The sequence below is a fragment of the Bos indicus genome, chromosome 9 (genome assembly GCF_029378745.1).
Source record: "Bos indicus isolate NIAB-ARS_2022 breed Sahiwal x Tharparkar chromosome 9, NIAB-ARS_B.indTharparkar_mat_pri_1.0, whole genome shotgun sequence".
Lineage (NCBI taxonomy): Eukaryota > Metazoa > Chordata > Mammalia > Artiodactyla > Bovidae > Bos > Bos indicus.
In genome coordinates, this window is record NC_091768.1 from 43,538,633 (window position 1) to 43,558,200 (window position 19,568).

General features: G+C 38.2%; 1 protein-coding gene across 4 annotated transcripts in view; it reads right to left on the minus strand.

The window, feature by feature from the left end:
- Positions 1-13,297: 13,297 nt before the first annotated feature.
- QRSL1 (glutaminyl-tRNA amidotransferase subunit QRSL1) overlaps positions 13,298-19,568 on the minus strand; it is a 32,922-nt gene continuing 26,651 nt past the window's right edge. For all 4 annotated transcript variants that reach the window (XM_019966907.2, XM_070795539.1, XM_070795540.1 and 1 more), the window contains 2 exons: positions 17,544-17,749; positions 13,298-15,360 (listed from right to left, as the gene is read on the minus strand). In XM_019966907.2, the coding sequence (XP_019822466.2) occupies positions 15,143-15,360; positions 17,544-17,749 (424 nt within the window). In that variant the 3' untranslated portion in view covers positions 13,298-15,142. The remainder of the gene's footprint in view (positions 15,361-17,543; positions 17,750-19,568) is intronic.

The following is a 19,568-nucleotide window of genomic DNA, read 5'->3' on the forward strand; positions in this document are numbered from 1 at the left end:
CATTCCTACTGACCACTTCCTGGGTAGGTTGCCAAATTCTAACTTTCTAGATGAGGGTTTACTGCACTGAAGCCTGAAATTCCTGCTGCCATAGGCCTTTGGCAGCTCTGATATGAGAACCTAAACCATGGACAGGGATGGAAGGTAGGGAAAATGCAGTATTTTTATAAATTTTAGGCTTTGGCTTTTATAATAAATTATTCGATTTATTTAAAAAATAGATAACGCATATTGTGCAAAATTCAGTGGTACAGAAGACTCATCAGTGAAAAGAAATCTCTTCTCACCCTCTGAACCAGAGCAACTAGTCCCCCTCTCCAGAGGAAATCAATTTCTTGTGTGCTCCTTTCAGACATGCAGGCCATATTAGATTGAATGTATATAAGAAAAGAAAGAAAGTGAAGTCGCTCAGTTGTGTCTGACTCTTTGCGACCCCATGGACTGTAGCCTACCAGGCTCCTCTGTCCATGGCATTTTCCAGGCAATAGTACTGGAGTGGATTGCCATTTCCTTCTCCAGGGGATCTTCCCAACTCAGGGCTCGAACCCAGGTCTCCTGCATTGTAAACAGACGCTTTACCGTCTGAGCCACCAGGGAAGTCCCTGAATGTATATACCATGATTATTAAATCATTAAAGAGCATTCAGGTTGTTGCCAATTCTTTGCAAATCTGTAATGTGGTTTTCTTTTATCTTTACGTCTTTGCTACATTTGGAATTTTAAAGTAAGAAGTGAAATTGGGATACATTTTTTTTTCTCTAGATGGCTAGTCCTAACATGCTTTATTGAATAATTCATCTTTCCCATTGATTTGAAATAACTTGTTTGTCACATGCAAAATTTTTATAGGTGTTGGAGTAAGTTTTCTAGAACTTGTTTGATTTATATCAGTCTATTCAAACATTTTAATTGTTATAAGCTTGTGTTTTAATGTCTTATAAGACTGTTCCTCTTATTGTTCTTTTTCAGGATTTTCCTGGCCTTTATTGCATGTTTATTTTTTCCTCAGGCCTATGGAAAATAATTCCAAATTGGCTCTTTCCCCCCACATTTCAAATGACTGTTGAGAACTTGGGATATGGACAATGTTATTAATAAGAAACCAAATTTAAAAAATGTTTAATTGTTATTAAAATTGAAATAGTTACATGTGGCTAGTGGCTGCTGTGTTTCTAGAGAATCTGTATATAGAAAGAGGATTTATTTCTGAACAGTAATTTTGTGCCCAACCATGTTATTCAACTCTATTATTTAAAACAATTTTTCATATGATTCTCTTGAGTTTTATAAGTGTGCAATTAGTATAATCCAACAGTGAAACTTTTATTGCTTTCCTTCCAATTAATACAACTTCTATGCATCTTGACTTTGAATTTTATAGACAAACTAAATTTGTATATTGAAAACTTCATGGTATTAATTTATTCAACAGACATTTATCATCTTGATATTAGATCTTAGAGGATAAAAAATAATTAAGGTAAATTCATTTCTTTAAGAATTTATTGTATGGTGGATAGAATAGGAGTATCTCATGGAGAAGTAGCAAACAGTAGAGTAAAACTCATGATAGAGATGTGCAAGAGTTTTGAGGTGGACAATGGCATCAGTTCAGTTCAGTTCAGTCGCTCAGTCGTGTCTGACTCTTTGCATCGCAGCACGCCAGGCCTCCCTGTCCATCACCAACTCTCGGAGTTCACTCAAACTCACGTCCATCGAGTTGGTGATGCCATCCAGCCATCTCATCCTCTGTTATCCCCTTCTCCTCCTGCCCCCAATCCCTTCCAGCATCAGACTCTTTTCCAATGAGTCAACTCTTCGCATGAAGTGGCCAAAGTATTGGAGTTTCAGCTTTAGCATCAGTCCTTCCAATGAACACCCAGGACTGATCTTCTTTAGGATGGACTGGTTGGACCTCCTTGCAGTCCAAGGGACTCTCAAGAGTCTTCTCCAACACCACAGTTCAAAAGCATCAATTCTTCGGCACTCAGCTTTCTTCACAATCCAACTCTCACATCCATACATGACCACTGGAAAAACCATAGCCTTGACTAGATGGACCTTTGTGAGCAAAGTAATGTCTCTGCTTTTCAATATGCTTGCTGCTAAGTTGCTTCAGTCGTGTCCAACTCTGTGCGACCCCATAGATGGCAGCCCACCAGGCTCCCCCGTCCCTGGGATTCTCCAGGCAAGAACACTGGAGTGGGTTGCCATTTCCTTCTCCAATGCATGAAAGTGAGAAGTGAAAGTGAAGTCGCTCAGTCGTGTCTGACTCTTAGCAACTCTGTGGACTGCAGCCCATTAGGCTCCTCCGTCCATGGGATTTTCCAGGCAAGAGTACTGGAGTGGGGTGCCGTTGCCTTTTCCGATATGCTATCTAGGTTGGTCATAACTTTCCTTCCAAGGAGTAAGCATAGAAGTACCTTAAGTGGTGTGTGTGTGTGTGTGGGCAAGGGAAGACTTTTGGAAAGGGGAAGCCTAGCCCAAGTGTTAAAGAATGATTTAAAATTAACCAGATGGAAGTTAGGAGAGGAGATAATGGATTTCAGACTACGAAGACAGTTACTTATCTATAAAGTAAATGTTGTTTCTTTTGGCTTGTTAAAAGTGTTTACTCTTCAGATATGGTTATAGGCATTTGATCAAATGTTTATACAACGTATTGATTCAGGCATATTTTGAAACTACACTTGTGTCTGCAAAGTGTGAGGGTTTTTATAAAAATAATGCATGATAAAAATGTATTATTTCAGTTAATGTTTAAGTTGCCTGCCTATAATGATGGCAATACACTTTAGCTGGTGGAATACTATAGTTAAGTCTAATTCCAAAGTTAGTTTTATAGTAGTCCTAGTTTCTTTGCTAATAATTATTTCATACTGGCAGTTCATTAAACCTCAAAATGTAGAATCCTTTCCTAATTGAAGTGCTCTTATACCAAGAAGTTTTATGTTTCTTACAGACCCAAGGGGATAAACTTAAATTTCCTTTGAAACTCTCAGCTTAGATTTTTTCTTCTAGAAACACTGAAATTCTAATTAATCATCACCCAGGAAACAACACAAAACCCCCAAACCAGTGTGTATCAAAACTCCTTAATCCATAGCACAATGCTCCTCTCTTTTCTTTCTCAACTGTTATCTGCATTATGATCATAAAAGCTCTAGATCAAGGCAGCAACATGCAAAATGATCAATTTATCAAATTATATATACACCTATTTTGTTTATGTCGATTGTTCATAGCTTATCTCAATTTATAGTTTGCTGAGGCCTCAGTGTTCAGTGTTTTGGGAGAATGGGCACAGTAGGAGTATCAAGGGTTTTGTAAACGTCCATTAAATTGAGCATAATAAAATGTTCACTAATAAAGCATAAAAGGCCTTGTAGCGGATCAAAAATGGTAAATATGTATCAAATTGGGTGAATGTATTCCTTTATAGTGATTTAGAAATCGTATTTCTTTATAGTGATATTTCTGGGATGTAATGAAAGTTTTGCCCTACTCTGAAAACTGGGATTTTTTTGTTTTTCCTCTGTAAAATTTTACCTATTCGATCAATTACATAAATATGTCTTTTACTCTTTATGGAAATGTTAATTTCCCAGGCATTTCACTTTTGGACCCTGGAGCACTTCTGGAACACTCAAGTCCTGTATCCAGGTGGTGAGCTTACCCTAAAATGTAGTTGCAGTTATGCATTTGACAAGAGCGAATGGGGACCTATGTGTGAAAGCCCTCCAGGTCCAGCTGCTTCATGCTCTGCCTGAAAGCCATACTTTACCCTCCACACGAGAAGGCAGACCCAGACTTACGAGTAGGAGGATAGTAATCAGTATACTGGTTGGGTTAAGCTGTGATTCTTCATTAACTTTCTCCCCTAAATTTAATGGCTTCGAACAACAAAATTTTTTTCTTTTAACTTTAAGAGAAAGCTCTGCTAACCTTAGCCACTCATGAACTCAGGCTGATAGAGCAGCCACCATTCTGCACTTCGTTGTTGTTCAGTCACTAAGACGTGTCCGAGTCTTTGTGACCCTAGGGACTGCAGCATGCCAGGCTTCCTTGTCCTTCACTATCTCTTGGAGTTTTCTCAAATTCATGTCTGTTGAGTCGGTGATGCCATCCAATCAAACCACATTTTGCACATTGCTGGAGATAAAAGAGAACTCTGGAGAGTACCAGCCGACCCAGCAAACTCAGGCCCAGACACAGGAGGCTTTCACTCACTGCATTGCTGGAACCAGGCACGTGATCACACCTAGCTTCAGAGAGAGGAGAGAACTGGAAATATTTGACAAACAACACTAACGAAGACCTCAATTGTATTGAAAAATGTGTTGAAAGAGGAGTTTTGACAAGAGCAGAGATGACCTCAGCAGAAATGGGAACAATGTGAACAGTGCTGGATCACAGTGTCGGCTGCTCCAAAATTGTTCACACTTCTCTTCCCTAAAACTGTTTTCCAATTAAATTCAACTCAATAAACATTTAATAAAAGGCTTAGAGTGTGTTTATACAAAGGTGAGCTGAGGCAAAACTGTAGGTAATGCTATTCTTTTGGATGCCACACTCAGGGTACTTTGGGAGTCACCTTAAGAAAAACTAACAAAGCTTTGACAATGAGCCCAAATCAGATCCAACTGTATATAAGCTTTTAGACTATAAGAGTGGTATAGACAGGTACTGAGTTAATTTTTTTTAACTTGATCTAACTTGATCTCTTCTTCATACTATTGATTAAATAGTATGAAGTATACTATTACAGGTACATTAGACATATGACACCAAAGGCAAAAGCCAGAAAGCAAAAATAGATACATTAGTCTTCATCAGAATAAAAAGAAAACCTTACAGCTTTTAAGAAAACTGTCAAAAGTATGAAAAGACAATTTGCAGGAGGAAATAGACTTATATCCAAAATATATCTTTTAAAAAACGTCTTAAACACAACAATAAAAAAAACCCAATTTTAAAATGAACCTTCAAGGATTTAAATACACATTTTTCCACCCACCTATATATATGTGTATATATATAATTGTCCACTCTACACATGAAAAGATACTCTATATCATTAGTCATTCAGTTCAGTTCAGTCGCTCAGTCGTGTCCGACTCTTTGCAACCCCATGAATCGCAGCACGCCAGGCCTCCCTGTCCATCACCAACTCCCGGAGTTCACCCAAACTCATGTCCATCGAGTTGGTGATGCCATCCAGCCATCTTATCCTCTGTCGTCCCCTTCTCCTCCTGCCCCCAATCCCTCCCAGCATCAGGGTCTTTTCCAATGAGTCAACTCTTCGCATGAGGTGGCTAAAGTATTGGAGTTTCAGCTTTAGCATCAGTCCTTCCAATGAACACCCAGGACTGATCTCCTTTAGAATGGACTGGTTGGATCTCCTTGCAGTCCAAGGGACTCTCAAGAGTCTTCTCCAACACCACAGTTCAAAAGCATCAACTCTTCGGCACTCAGCTTTCTTCACAGTCCAACTCACATCCATACATGATCACTGGAAAAACCATAGCCTTGACTAGATAGACCTTTGTTGGCAAAGTAATGTCTCTGCTTTTGAATATGCCATCTAGGTTGGTCATAATTTTCCTTCCAAGGAGCGAGTGTCTTTTAATTTCATGGCTACAATCACGATCTGCAGTGATTTTGGAGCCCCCCAAAATAAAGTCTGCCACTGTTTCCCCATCTATTTCCCATGAAGTGATGGGACCAGATGCCATGATCTTCGTGTTCTGAATGCTGAGCTTTAAGCCAACTTTGTCACTCTCCTCTTTCACTTTCATCAAGAGGCTTTTTAGTTCCTCTTCACTTTTTGCCATAAGAGTGGTGTCATCTGCATATCTGAGGTTATTGATATTTCTCCCAGCAATCTTGATTCCATCTTGTGCTTCTTCCAGCCCAGCGTTTCTCATGATGTACTCTGCATAGAAGTTAAATAAGCAGGGTGACAATATACAGCCTTGACGTACTCCTTTTCCTATTTGGAACCAGTCTGTTGTTCCATGTCCAGTTCTAACTGTTGCTTCCTGACCAGCATACAAATTTCTCAAGAGGCAGGTCAGGTGATCTGGTATTCCCATCTCTTTCAGAACATTCCACAGTCATTAGTCGTTAGAGAAATGCAAATTGAAACTACAGTGGGATGCCACTTCATCTGACTGAACAACAGTGTGCAAAATGGTGGCTCTCTATCAGCCTGAGTCCCTATAATGGGGGGGGGGGGGGGGGAGACAATAACAAGGGTTAGCAAGAATGTGGAGACACTGAAACCCTCATATATTGCTGGTAGGAATGTAAAACAGTGCCATCACTTTGGAAATGTTTAGCAATTTTTCAAAAGGAAAGACATCTTAAAAATTAGGGCAGAAATAAATGCAAAAGAAACAAAAGAGACCATAGCAAAAATCAACAAAGCCAAAAGCTGGTTCTTTGAAAGGATAAATAAAATGGACAAACCATTAGCCAGACTCATCAAGAAACAAAGGGAGAAAAATCAATAAAATTAGAAATGAAAATGGAGAGATCACAACAGACAACACAGAAATACTAAGGATCACGAGACTACTGTCCGCAATTATATGCCAATAAAATGGACAACGTGGAAGAAATAGACAAATTCTTAGAAAAGTACAACTTTCCAAAACTGAACCAGGAAGACATAGAAAATCTTAACAGACCCATCACAAGCATGGAAATTGAAACTGTAATCAGAAATCTTCCAGCAAACAAAAGCCCAGGTCCAGACAGCTTCACAGCTGAATCCTACCAAAAATTTAGAGAAGAGCTAACACCTATCCTACTCAAACTCTTCCAGAAAATTGCAGAGGAAGGTAAACTTCCAAACTCATTTTGTGAGGCCACCATCACCCTGATGGTGATACCAAAACCTGACAAAGATGTCACAAAAACAGAAAACTACAGGCCAATATCACTGATGAACATAGATGCAAAAATCCTTAACAAAATTCTAGCAATCAGAATCCAACAACACATTAAAAAGATCATACACCATTACCAAATGAGCTTTATCCCAGGGATGCAAGGATTCTTCAATATCCACAAATCAATCAATGTAATACACCACATTAACAAATGGAAAAATAAAAGCCATATGATTATCTCAATAGATACAGAGAAAGCCTTTGACAACATTCAACACCCATTTATGATAAAAACTCTCCAGAAAGCAGGAATAGAAGGAACATGCCTCAACATAATAAAAGCTATATATGACAAACCCACAGCAAACATTATCCTCAATGGTGAAAAATTGAGAACATTTCCCCTAAAGTCAGGAACAAGACAAGGGCGCCCACTTTCACCACTACTATTCAACATAGTTTTGGAAGTTTGGGCCACAGCAATCAGAGCAGAAAAAGAAATAAAAGGAATCCAAATTGGAAAAGAAGAAGTAAAACTCTCACTATTTGCAGATGACATGATCCTCTACATAGAAAACCCTAAAGACTCCACCAGAAAATTACTAGAACTAATCAATGATTATAGTAAAGTTGCAGGATATAAAATCAACACACAGAAATCCCTTGCATTCCTATACACTAATAATGAGAAAATAGAAGGAGAAATTAGGGAAACAATTCCATTCACCATTGCAACGAAAAGAATAAAATACTTAGGAATATATCTACCTAAAGAAACTAAAGACGTATATATAGAAAACTATAAAACACTGGTGAAAGAAATCAAAGAGGACACTAATACATGGAGAAATATGCCATGTTAATGGATCGGAAGAATCAATATAGTGAAAATGAGTATACTATCCAAAGCAATCTATAGATTCAATGCAATTCCTATCAAGCTACCAACGGTATTCTTCACAGAGCTAGAGCAAATAATTTCACAATTTGTATGGAAATACAAAAAACCTCGAATAGCCAAAGCAATTTTGAGAAAGAAGAATGGAACTGGAGGAATCAACCTGCCTGACTTCAGGCTCTACTACAAAGCCACAGTTATCAAGACAGTATGGTACTGGCACAAAGACAGAAATATAGATCAATGGAACAAAATAGAAAGCCCAGAGATAAATCCAGGCACCTATGGACACCTTATCTTTGACATAGGAAGCAAGAATATACAATGGATTAAAGACAATCTCTTTAACAAGTGGTACTGGGAAAACTGGTCAACCACTTGTAAAAGAACGAAAGCAGAACACTTTCTAACACCATACACAAAAATAAACTCAAAATGGATTAAAGATCTAGACGTAAGACCAAAAACTATAAAACTCCTAGAGGAGAACATAGTCAAAACACTCTCCGACATAAATCACAGCAGGATCCTCTATGACCCACATCCCAGAATATTGGAAATAAAAGCAAAAATAAACAAATGGGACCTAATTAAACTTAAAAGCTTCTGCACAGAAAAGGAAACTATCAGCAAGGTGAAAAGACAGCCTTCAGAATGGGAGAAAATAATAGCAAACAAAGCAACTGACAAACAACTCATCTCAAAAATATACAAGCAACTCCTACAGCTCAATTCCAGAAAAATAAACGACCCAATCAAAAAATGGGCCAAAGAACTAAATAGACATTTCTCCAAAGAAGACATACAGATGGCTAACAAACACATGAAAAGATGCTCAACATCACTCATTATCAGAGAAATGCAAATCAAAACCACAATGAGGTACGATTTCACGCCAGTCAGAATGGCTGCGATCCAAAAGTCTACAAGCAATAACTGCTGGAGAGGGTGTGGAGTAAAGGGAACCCTCTTACACAGTTGGTGGGAATGCAAACTAGTACAGCCACTATGGAGAACAGTGTGGAGATTCCTTAAAAAACTGGAAATAGAACTGCCATATGACCCAGCAATCCCACTGCTGGGCATACACATCGAGGAAACCAGAATTGAAAGAGACACGTGTACCCCAATGTTCATCACAGCACAGTTTATAGTAGCCAGGACATGGAAGCAACTTAGATGTCCACCAGTGGACGAATGGATAAGAAAGCTGTGGTACATATACACAATGGAGTATTACTCAGCCATTAAAAAGAATACATTTGAATCAGTTTTAATGAGGTGGATGAAACTGGAGCCTATTATACAGAGTGAAGTAAGCCAGAAAGAAAAACACCAATACAGTATACTAACGCATATATATGGAATTTAGAAAGATGGTAATGATAACCCTGTATGCGAGACAGCAAAAGAGACACAGATGTATAGAACAGTCTTTGGACTCTGTGGGAGAGGGAGAGGGTGGGATGATTTGGGAGAATGGCATTGAAACATGTATAATATCATATATGAAATGAAAAAAATAAAATGCTAAAGAGAAAAAAAAAAAAAGGTCAAACACCAATTTCACACCTAGAAATATATTCAGGCAAAACAGAAGCACATTGTACATGAGTATGTACACTTGTGCATGCATGTTCATAGCAGTATTATTCATTCCCAAAGTAGAAACAATCCAAATGTCCATCAGCTGATTAATAAATTAACAAGATGCAATATACTTACATGTTGGAATATTATTCAGTCATAAAAACAATGAGATATTGACATATGCTTCAACATGGATGAGTCTTGAAAACACTATGCTAAGTGAAAGAAGCTAGACACAAAAGGTCACGTAGTGTATGATTGCATTTATATGTCATGTCCAGAAGAGGCAAATCCACAAAGACAGTAAATTTGTGGTTGCCAGGGGCTGGGAGTAGAGTGGAATGGGGAGTGACTGCTAATGGCCGTGGGGCTTCTTTGTGGGATAATAAAAACATCCTTGAATCTCATGGTAATGGTTACACAACTATGTGAAGTATGACATCAATTTTATTAATAAAAAACATATACATATATATGTATACATACATCTAGATGGTGAGATAGTGATTTTGTGTGTGTGTTTTTCTGTTGTCTCTTGCCAGAACACAAGCATTACCTTTGTAACCCGAAAAAATAAAACATCTTAAAAAATCAAATTTAAAAATTGAGATTTTGCATTTCCTGGTACAACCTTTTAGGTGACCCAGTGCACATTACATTCATATGAAATTGTAGAATAAGCAAAACTAAATTGTCTTTGGGGAAAAAAAATCAGAGGAATATTTTCCTCTAGAAGGGTGGGAGCAGGGATTAACTAGGAGAGGACATGAAATTTTCTGGGGTGACAGAAATTATAGTAACGGTCTATGTGTTGATAGGGGTTTGGGTTACACAGGTGAATGCATTTGTCAAAACTCAGGGAATATACACTTAAGATTTGTGAATTTCATTGTACTTAAGTTTTACTTTAAAAAACCCATAAACAAATATTGAACTCAAGTGACAGATATGCTTAGGTATTTAGGGTAAAGTGTACTTTGAGATATATATTTTAAAAATAAGGCAGATTAAAGGATGAATAGAGATATTAGATGGATAGATATGTGATAAAATACAGCAAAATGTCAGTAGTAGAATATAGGTGGTGGGTATTTGAGTGTTCAGTGCTTTATATTTGAAAATTTTCATAATAAAACATCAGGGAAGAAGGGGCAGATTTCATTCTCTGTCCTTCTGATTCCCCAAGCTCCATTTTTCTCACCTGCCTTTTTGCCCACTACCTGTTGGTGTTTCTCCTTGATTGTGGAATACATCTTCAGCCCCTACAAATCATTCCTGCTTTTCTTGTTTTTATTAAGGTTAACATTATTTTTCTAGTTGAGAGCACTTCTCAGTATAAACGTCATATTTCTTTCCCTCCTTTCTCCCATACCCTTAAATCCAATTAAGTTCCAAATTCTTCTGGTTTTCACTTTATCTCTTTTCTTTCCCACGAACACTACCTTAATTCTGCACCAGTTACACCTGCACCCTAGTAGCTATTTCCATGGAGAACTAGAGTACAATAAAGAAAAAAATAATTCACATGGAATTAGATGATCCATGTCTTTTGACATGCTTGTGATAGAATGGTTCTAACAGTATACTGTATTGGATTTTACCTGGTTATTATAAGCCTTAAAGCTTTGAATTTCAGCCTCGCAAACACTCTTGTTACAGAAAACAGAAAGAATTCTACACTATGATTGGCCTCTGAAGACAACTAGTCCTGCTATATGAACTCTGCTGAAGTTGTCCATTTTCATCTTGGCAGATACCTGACACCAGTTCTATACTATTCCACAGGTCTATTTTGCGACTAATTTCACCAAGAAATCAAGTTACTTACTAACAGATGCCCCAGGGGGTGCTTCATTAACTGTCCTCACCATCCGCCCCCCACCCCCCCCATGGCTAGACTAGCTATCTGTAGGGAATAGTAACCCTAAACTTTTCCTATGTTAAAATAATTGTAGATAAGATATAGTATTTCAGGGTTTCAACCATCTATGTATGTATATGTGGGACTGGAACTGAGTTTTATGAGCAAGGGCTTGGCTCTGTCGCAAGTGTTTCCCCCCTCACTTGGTTGGCAAGGCACGAGGGCCTTTTAAAAAACCTTCAGGTCTTTGAAGAATTAGTCAATTCTTTCTCAAAGGCTCATGGAAATTGCTTTAGAAACACATAGTTCATCATTTCTTCCAGATATTTTAAACTTTATCCTCAGTGGAAGCCAGATCACCAGAGCCATTATAGCTAGTCTCTAGCATAAGTTTTTAGTAAATTGCAGTTTGGCCATATTAGTTTAATGTGTATTTGTAGCATATATGGGAAAATGGTAATTTCATGATTGTTGCATTTATTTACAGTTCCAAACTTTTGAGTACTTATTTTGTCATGCTACGCTAGGTGCTTTAAGGGCATCATTTAAATTTAATCCTCCCAACCATCCCTTGGAATAAATATTATCTCCATTTCACAGGTCAAGACACTGAAGCTCAGACAGGTTACATAACTCACAAATGGCGGTAATAGGAGTCAAACCCAGGTTTATCTATTTTTAAATCTGGTGAACTTTCCCACTAGAAAAGTGACAGGAAAATTTCCCACTGTATCACACTGTATAGCCTTAAGCATCTGTATAAATACCTTGACCAACATTGTAATTTTTATTCCTGGTTTTAACTCCCCCCCCTTTTTTTTAATCAATTCAGTGATTTCAACTATTTACTTTTATAGCATTTTAATAATATATTTTTAATAAAGTGCCTAGAATCCTTTTGGATTTATATTCCACTGTGGTATAAAGAAAAAGGAATAAAAAGTCCCTCTGAAATCCTGTAATTACTTTTACTTAATGTTTACTGGGGCTTTCTGGTGTTATTTGCTTTTATTAAATTTTCAAGTTTTTGTTCTAGTGTACACACGGCTTGTTATGAAATAACTGAGGAAAGCCTTCTACTTTAAGCTGTCCTCTGGAGCTTCTGAGTCCAATTAGTAAATTTTACCTGAGGCTTGCACAGGCAACACATTTAGCTGTGGTATAATCAGATATTTGAGTAAAGGGAGGGTGAGTAAAAGTAGTTAATAAATGAAAGTTCGTAACAGAAACCATTAATATTGTGAATATTTCATTACTTTGGTCCCTTACCTTGCCTGGAACAGGGTATGACAGTTTACAGAATTCTTGAGGTCTACTTACTGGTGCCCTGTAACCAGATCTCTTCACTGTTCTTCAGATTCTGTTCTAAAATTCTAAAGATGTTTCTTGTCCACTATAGAAGGTGCCTGGCAGGCTGCAGTCTCTGGGGTCGCAGTCGGTGGAAGGTGCCAGGGTTTTCCTCATAGGAATCCCCGTTCCCCGTCACAAGCTCCTCTTTTGTACCTGCTATCTTCTCTAGGTGGTCCACAGTCCTGTGTTCCTGACAGCCTGGTGTCATACAGCCAATCAAATTCTGCCTCTCTAGTTTCAAGTGATTTTCTTGATAATAGGTGGGGGCCAACAGGATTTGGCTTGGACTCAGCTCTGTGTGGTGTCAGGTACCAAGTTCCGCGAATGCATCACATTTTCTCACTCTAGCAACTCTTCTGCTGTTGAGTCTGTCTTTTGCTCTGTCTTATCAAGGCACTCATCTCACACTTGAAGTCATCTTCCCCTTTCTGACGTGCTCTGCTCTGACAGCCCTGTTGCTCATAGTTTCAGGGTTTAATTAGCTGAGACACAGAAACCATTTCCATTTTAAATTCTCAGACAGTGATTTGGCAAAATGAGATCTACCAGATTTAGGGTAAAGATGGAAAAGAAAGAACAGATTAGGTATCATTTCACGCTAGTTGGGTGTTATTATGTGAAAACGATGTAAATGTTTTACTTCCTTATTTCAAGTCATTAGTGCAACTCAAGTAGAGACATAGGAATAAGAGAAACTACATATTCTTTGAAAATCTTTTATTCCAAATTATACACACATAAAAAGACTGGGGGTAAAGATTTATTTGCTTGCCATTTGCATCATACTCTCTCCCCCAACTAAGGGTTTTCTCTTGTTATAAAATAAAGCAATTCTTGTCTTGAATTTCTTCCTTTCAGGGATTCAGTCAAAATCTTTCAGAATACTAGTGCACTTGGCACAGAAAACTTTTAAGTAGTTTATCAGATTGAGCATTTGTGAGTGGAAGGATCCCAGGGAGAGAGAAAACTATTAATGAAAAGTACCAGGCAGTTTAAACTCCCATCACACTGTTTTCCAGTAGTTCTGAGAAGGTTGTGCCTCTTATGTTTTTACTTCATGTCTTTTATATTTAGGAAAGATTTTTTCCTTACCAAAGTGAATCTATTAAATAATCACTCAGCTCCCTACTTAAACTTATCAACAATAAATGTCAAATTAGAACTCATGATAAACATGAGATGACAATTGTGTTCTGGCAGAGACAAATCCAACGATGAAACCTTATAGGGGATCAAACCTAGGTCTCCTGCATTGCAGGCAGATTCTTTACCATCTGAGCTACCAAGGAAGCCCGTTATAGTGGGTAAAGGAATGCTTTTCATTAGATCTTTTTTTTTTTCCCTCCAAATTCTGAATACATATTCCCATTCTTATTTCTTTGCGCTAAAGGTGCCTAAAGGGAGAGCACTTGTAAGGAAAGTCAGAAGGGTGGGTAAGAAAACCATGAGTAGAGAATCTGGGGTAAGGAAGGAGGCCCATGGGCCTCTTCTCTGCATGGGCCCATGCAGCCCCACCAAGTTATCTACAAGTTTTTCATACTGGATCTTACTTGTGTATTCAAACTTTCTCACTAAAGCCATGCTCCAGTAGCTACCAATTTCCGAGTTCAGTTCAGTCTGTTAGGTCACAGCAAACGTCTGACACCACTGAGCTAGTTTGTGACTGGTAACTAGGAGAATGAACTCAGTGTAACTAGGAGTTATTCTGAGCTCCTTGGCATGGGGCTCTGGAATAGTAGAAGTAACATTTTAACTTTCACCAGGAAAGAAGAAAAGTTCTCATTGCAGGTCTACTCTTAGAGGAGTGTGCCCACCTGGGCTCTCCCCAGGGAGAGGCACACCCCTGTCTGGGCCAGCAAGCTGCACTTCCTCCTGTGTTAGAGCTTCTCTTCCACCTGCTCTGCTCAGACCTAGAGGTGGATGTTCCCATTTTATTGTTTTTGTGCATTTTTAATCTCTTTTGCAGCGGCCTCTACCACGTGTTGAAATGCCTGTCAGCTGGGCTGTCTAGGCTCTCTCTGGAAGTACGACTTACTGTTCATGTTCGTGCTTTGGTTGCAAAGACATACACGTCTTGACAGGTTTACCCTTAAGCTTACTTGCACTGTAAGTGATGCTCTTTTTAATGAACATTTAGAAGGCACCATTTTTTAGCAACATGTATCTCGTATTATAACAGAAATCCCGTACTTGGTTTCTACTTGAGTGAGTGTGTCTGCCTCTTTGCAACCCTGTGGGCTGTAGCCCGCAGGCTCCTCTGTCCATGGAGTTCTCCAGGCAAGAATACTGGAGTGGGTGGCCATGGCCTCCTCCAGGGGATCTTTTCGACCTAGGGATTGAACCCAGGTCTCTTGTACTTTGGTTTATACTGAGTGGATGCTGAATAAATGCTGACAGATTATTTATAATTAACTACATCACAAGAATTTAAAAAAATGACTCCAAGGAATGACAATGTTGACAATGAACCAAATTTCAAGAACACCTGACTTCTCTAAAATATACAAACCTTTAAAAGTCATTATAATGTGCACAATATAGTTATCACTATTTTAGAGAAACAGAAGCCAACTTTTCATTTTCAAAGACTGATGAACAATCATCCATTAGTTCTTGAAGTTGAATAACAGGAAACTGGACTTGTTTTTCAAACCATTTGGCAACTATAAGAAGCTGCTGGTCACAAAATGCACGTCCAATAAACTGCAGTCCTATTGGCAACCCTTGGCTTGAGAGGGCCACAGGGACACTCACTGCTGGCAGTCCTGAGGAAAGGAAAGAGACCCATTAAATGTTGACCAATTCTCCACCCTAAGACACAGAGACCTCTTCCACTTTCCAGTGCTAATAGGTACAAGACAGGATAAGAGTTAAAAAAAAAAAAATCACAAAAATTATGACATGTATATTTTTGTATCTTCCTTTGTTCATTTAATATATCTAGGAAATCACTGCGTATCTGTTCAGAGACGAGGTTCATTCCTTTTTTATAGTTGTATAGTATTCCACCGTGTGGTTTTACCATAATTTATTCAACCATTCTATGGTTGGGGGGGTTTTGATTGTTTTTAGTATTTAGCAATTTCACACCATGTCCCAGTGAATTACCTTGTGTATTTTTTCAGTATTCTTGAATGTTTCTCAGATGAAGAGGAATTGCTTCATCAAAAGATAAATGTATATATTAATTAGAAATTGCCAAATTCCCATCCAAAAAAGTTGTACCTTTTGAACTTCTATCAGCAAAATGAGAGTTTTCCTACAGCCTCACCTATACAATGTGTTGCTGAGTTGCTTACTTTTTTGTCAATTTATTAGGTGAGAAATAGTAGCTCAGGGTAGTTTTAATTTCAGTTTTGGGGTATTATGCCATAAAACAAGAAAGTTTTTAAAAATTAATGGGGGCTAGTTTAAGGGTTACAAGGGTTACATACAACTTGGAGAGGTTCCTGTTAGTTAAATTTGAGCATCAAAAATAATGAGAATTACTTATAATACATTGAATTTTTTTAAAAAAGGAAAGCTGTTCTATAGAGAAGACTGCTAGCTAAGACACGGAGAAGGAATGATAGAAAAGTCAGCACTCTGTAATTCTCTAAGTAATACTTAATTCAGGCAAGGGTCATCAATAGATGCTAAAAGTGGGTTCAAGTTTATTGGGAAACACAGTCCCAACATATCATATCACCAATTGCTTACAACTGACAAAAGGAAGATGTGCCTTCACAAGGAAAACATCTGCTAGTTACTTCCTTAGTTTCCACAGTGGTACGAACTGATATCAACTGTTTCTTGACATGAAGTGCATACAGTATTTATGCCAAAAATGTTTAAGTCAACCCAATCATAAGGAAGCAATCTGACAAATTCAGATTATGGACAGGATATCCTACAGGTCAAGTGGACAGGATTCTTCAAAAAAGACAATGTCACTTAAAAAATTTTAAAGGTAGAAGATTTCTTATCAGTAACTATGAAGGCTAGAAGAAATCAGCAGAACATTTTGTAAATGCTAAAGAAAAGAACTGTTAAACCAAAATCATATATCCAGGAAAAATAAACTATAAAAATGAGAGGAAAATCGAGACATTCTCAGAAGAAAGCTAAGAGAATTGGTTGCTAGCAGATGTACCCTAAAAGAATGGCAAACTCTTCTCCAAACAGAAAGGATATGATAAAACAAAGAATCTTGATCGATCAGGGAGAAATGAACACAGTAAACAAAAGTATATAGATAAATACAACGGACTTTTCCCTCTGCTCTTGAGTTTTCTACATTATGTTTGATGATTGAAACAAAAATCATAACAATCTGATGTGGTTCTTAATAAAAGAACATAGAGACCTGGGCGATTGTTCTAGACTTTAGTAAGAGATATCATAAACAAATTTATGCAGGAAAAACACCCTATAAAAGGCATTTTTGGTACAATTGAGAAAACTTAAATATGAACTGTATTTGGAATATTATTGTATTTGTGTTAGCCTTCTTAGGTATGATGATGGATGTCTTTATTCCAGATGATTCATGCTAAAAGTATTTAGGGGTAAAGTAAAATGATGTTTACACTTTCAAATTAATTAAGTAAAAGCTTTGTATGTGTGTCTGTCTGGGGGTAAAGGGAGAGAGGAAGGAAAAAGCAAATGAGGCAAAATGTGAACAAGGATGAACCCAGGCAAAGGACATAAAGGGTATTCATTTTATGACTTTTTAAAGTCTTTCTGTAGGTCTGAAAATTACTGTGTGTGTGTGGTGAATGCAAGCATGTGTATGCCTATAAATGCACACATGCACACACACCCACATGAACACACCCACACACTCCTAAGTATCCCAGAAGGACAGCTATTGTATTTAGGGAATAATCTAGCTAGAACCTAAGTTGAGGACCAGGATTGTCTACCTGAAAATCTGGAGAAAACCAGACTGTTCTTAAGGGACCCTCACCTGCCATATTCACGGCCTGTGTAAAGATGTCGTCTTGGGCGCTGCGCGTCCTGTTGTCTTCCTTGATGAACTCTGTGTACGGCACTGCCTCACTCAAGGTCGTGGGAGTTAGCAGCACGTCCACTCCAGAGTTAAAAACATTAACAAAATCATTAGCAATGAGCCGTCTCACTTTCTGTGCTTTGACAAAATAATTCTCATAATTTCTGTGGAAAAAAAAAAAGTTGACATTTTAAGGGCTTTTTATTATTTCTTTCAATGAATTCTCATGCATAAGACTTGTTAAAGAATCACTGGACTCTTGGCCTGTAGGAGCGGGTACCACTAAGATTCCCAACACATAAAAATCAATTTTGTTCAGCCATGCTGTTATTCTAAAAGTAGATACAATTCTGCACATATAATCACAAATTATTAACATTTCCAGGGACATTATTAAACCAGAACATTCATTTTCAGGTGAGGAAAATCAAGGGCATAGCAACTAAATGACTTTCCAAAGGCTGCAGAGATTAGCGGTGGCAGAGGAAGGACCAGAACTTAGATCTCTGGAGGTGCATTCCAATCCCCTTTCTATCATAATGTCCTATTTCATCTATAGTTATAATTATTATAAGAGTTCTGAAGTTTTGGAGAATTCTAACACTAGAAAACAGGCTCTGGAAACAGTAACTGAGGAAAGAATGCAGTGTTTGCAATTTTGTATTTTACAGACAGAAGCAGGCCAGGAATGGAAATGTGAAACTCCTGGAAAGATGCTTTAGGCTGCCTATTGAATAGGAGAAGACATTTGCAAATGATATACCTGATAAGGTGTTAATATACAAAAATATACAAAGAACTCACACAACTCAACATCAGAAAAACAAACAACCAATCAAAAAACAGGCAGAAGACCAGAACAGACATTTTTCCAAAGAAGATATATGGATGGCCAGCAAGCACATGAAAAGATGCTCACTATCACTAATCAGCAGAGAAATGCAATTCAAAACCACCATGAAATATCACCTCACACATTTCAGAATGGCTATTATCAAAGACAAATAACAAGTATTGTCAAGGATGTAGAGAAAGGGGAACCTTCATGCACGGCTGGTGGGAATATAAAGTGGTGCAGCCTCTATAGAAAACAGTATGGAGATTCTTCAAAGAATTAAAAACAGAACGACCACACAATGCAGCAGTTCCACTCCTGGGTATTTATTCAAAAAAAACAAACACATTTGAAAAGATATACGCACCCCTATGTTCACTGCAGAGTACATCATGAGAAACACTGGACTGGAAGAAACACAAGCTGGAATCAAGATTGCTGGGAGAAATATCAATAACCTCAGATATGCAGATGACACCACCCTTATGGCAGAAAGTGAAGAGGAACTAAAAAGCCTCTTGATGAAAGTGAAAGTGGAGAGTGAAAAAGTTGGCTTAAAGCTCAACATTCAGAAAACGAAGATCATGGCATCCGGTCCCATCACTTCATGGGAAACAGTGGAAACAGTGTCTGACTTTATTTTTCTGGGCTCCAAAATCACTGAGGATGGTGATTGCAGCCATGAAATTAAAAGACACTTACGCCTTGGAAGGAAAGTTATGACCAACCTAGATAGCATATTCAAAAGCAGAGACATTACTTTGACAACAAAGGTTCGTCTAGTCAAGGCTATGGTTTTTCCTGTGGTCATGTATGGATGTGAGAGCTGGACTGTGAAGAAGGCTGAGCGCCGAAGAGTTGATGCTTTTGAACTGTGGTGTTGGAGAAGACTCTTGAGAGTCCCTTGGACTGCAAGGAGATCCAACCAGTCCATTCTGAAGATCAGCCCTGGGTGTTCTTTGGAAGGAATGATGCTAAAGCTGAAACTCCAGTACTTTGGCCATCTCATGAGAAGAGTTGACTCATTGGAAAAGACTCTGATGCTGGGAGGGATTGGGGGCAAGAGAAGGGGACGCCAGAGGATGAGATGGCTGGATGGCATCACTGACTCGATGGACATCTCAGTGAACTCCGAGAGTTGGTGATGG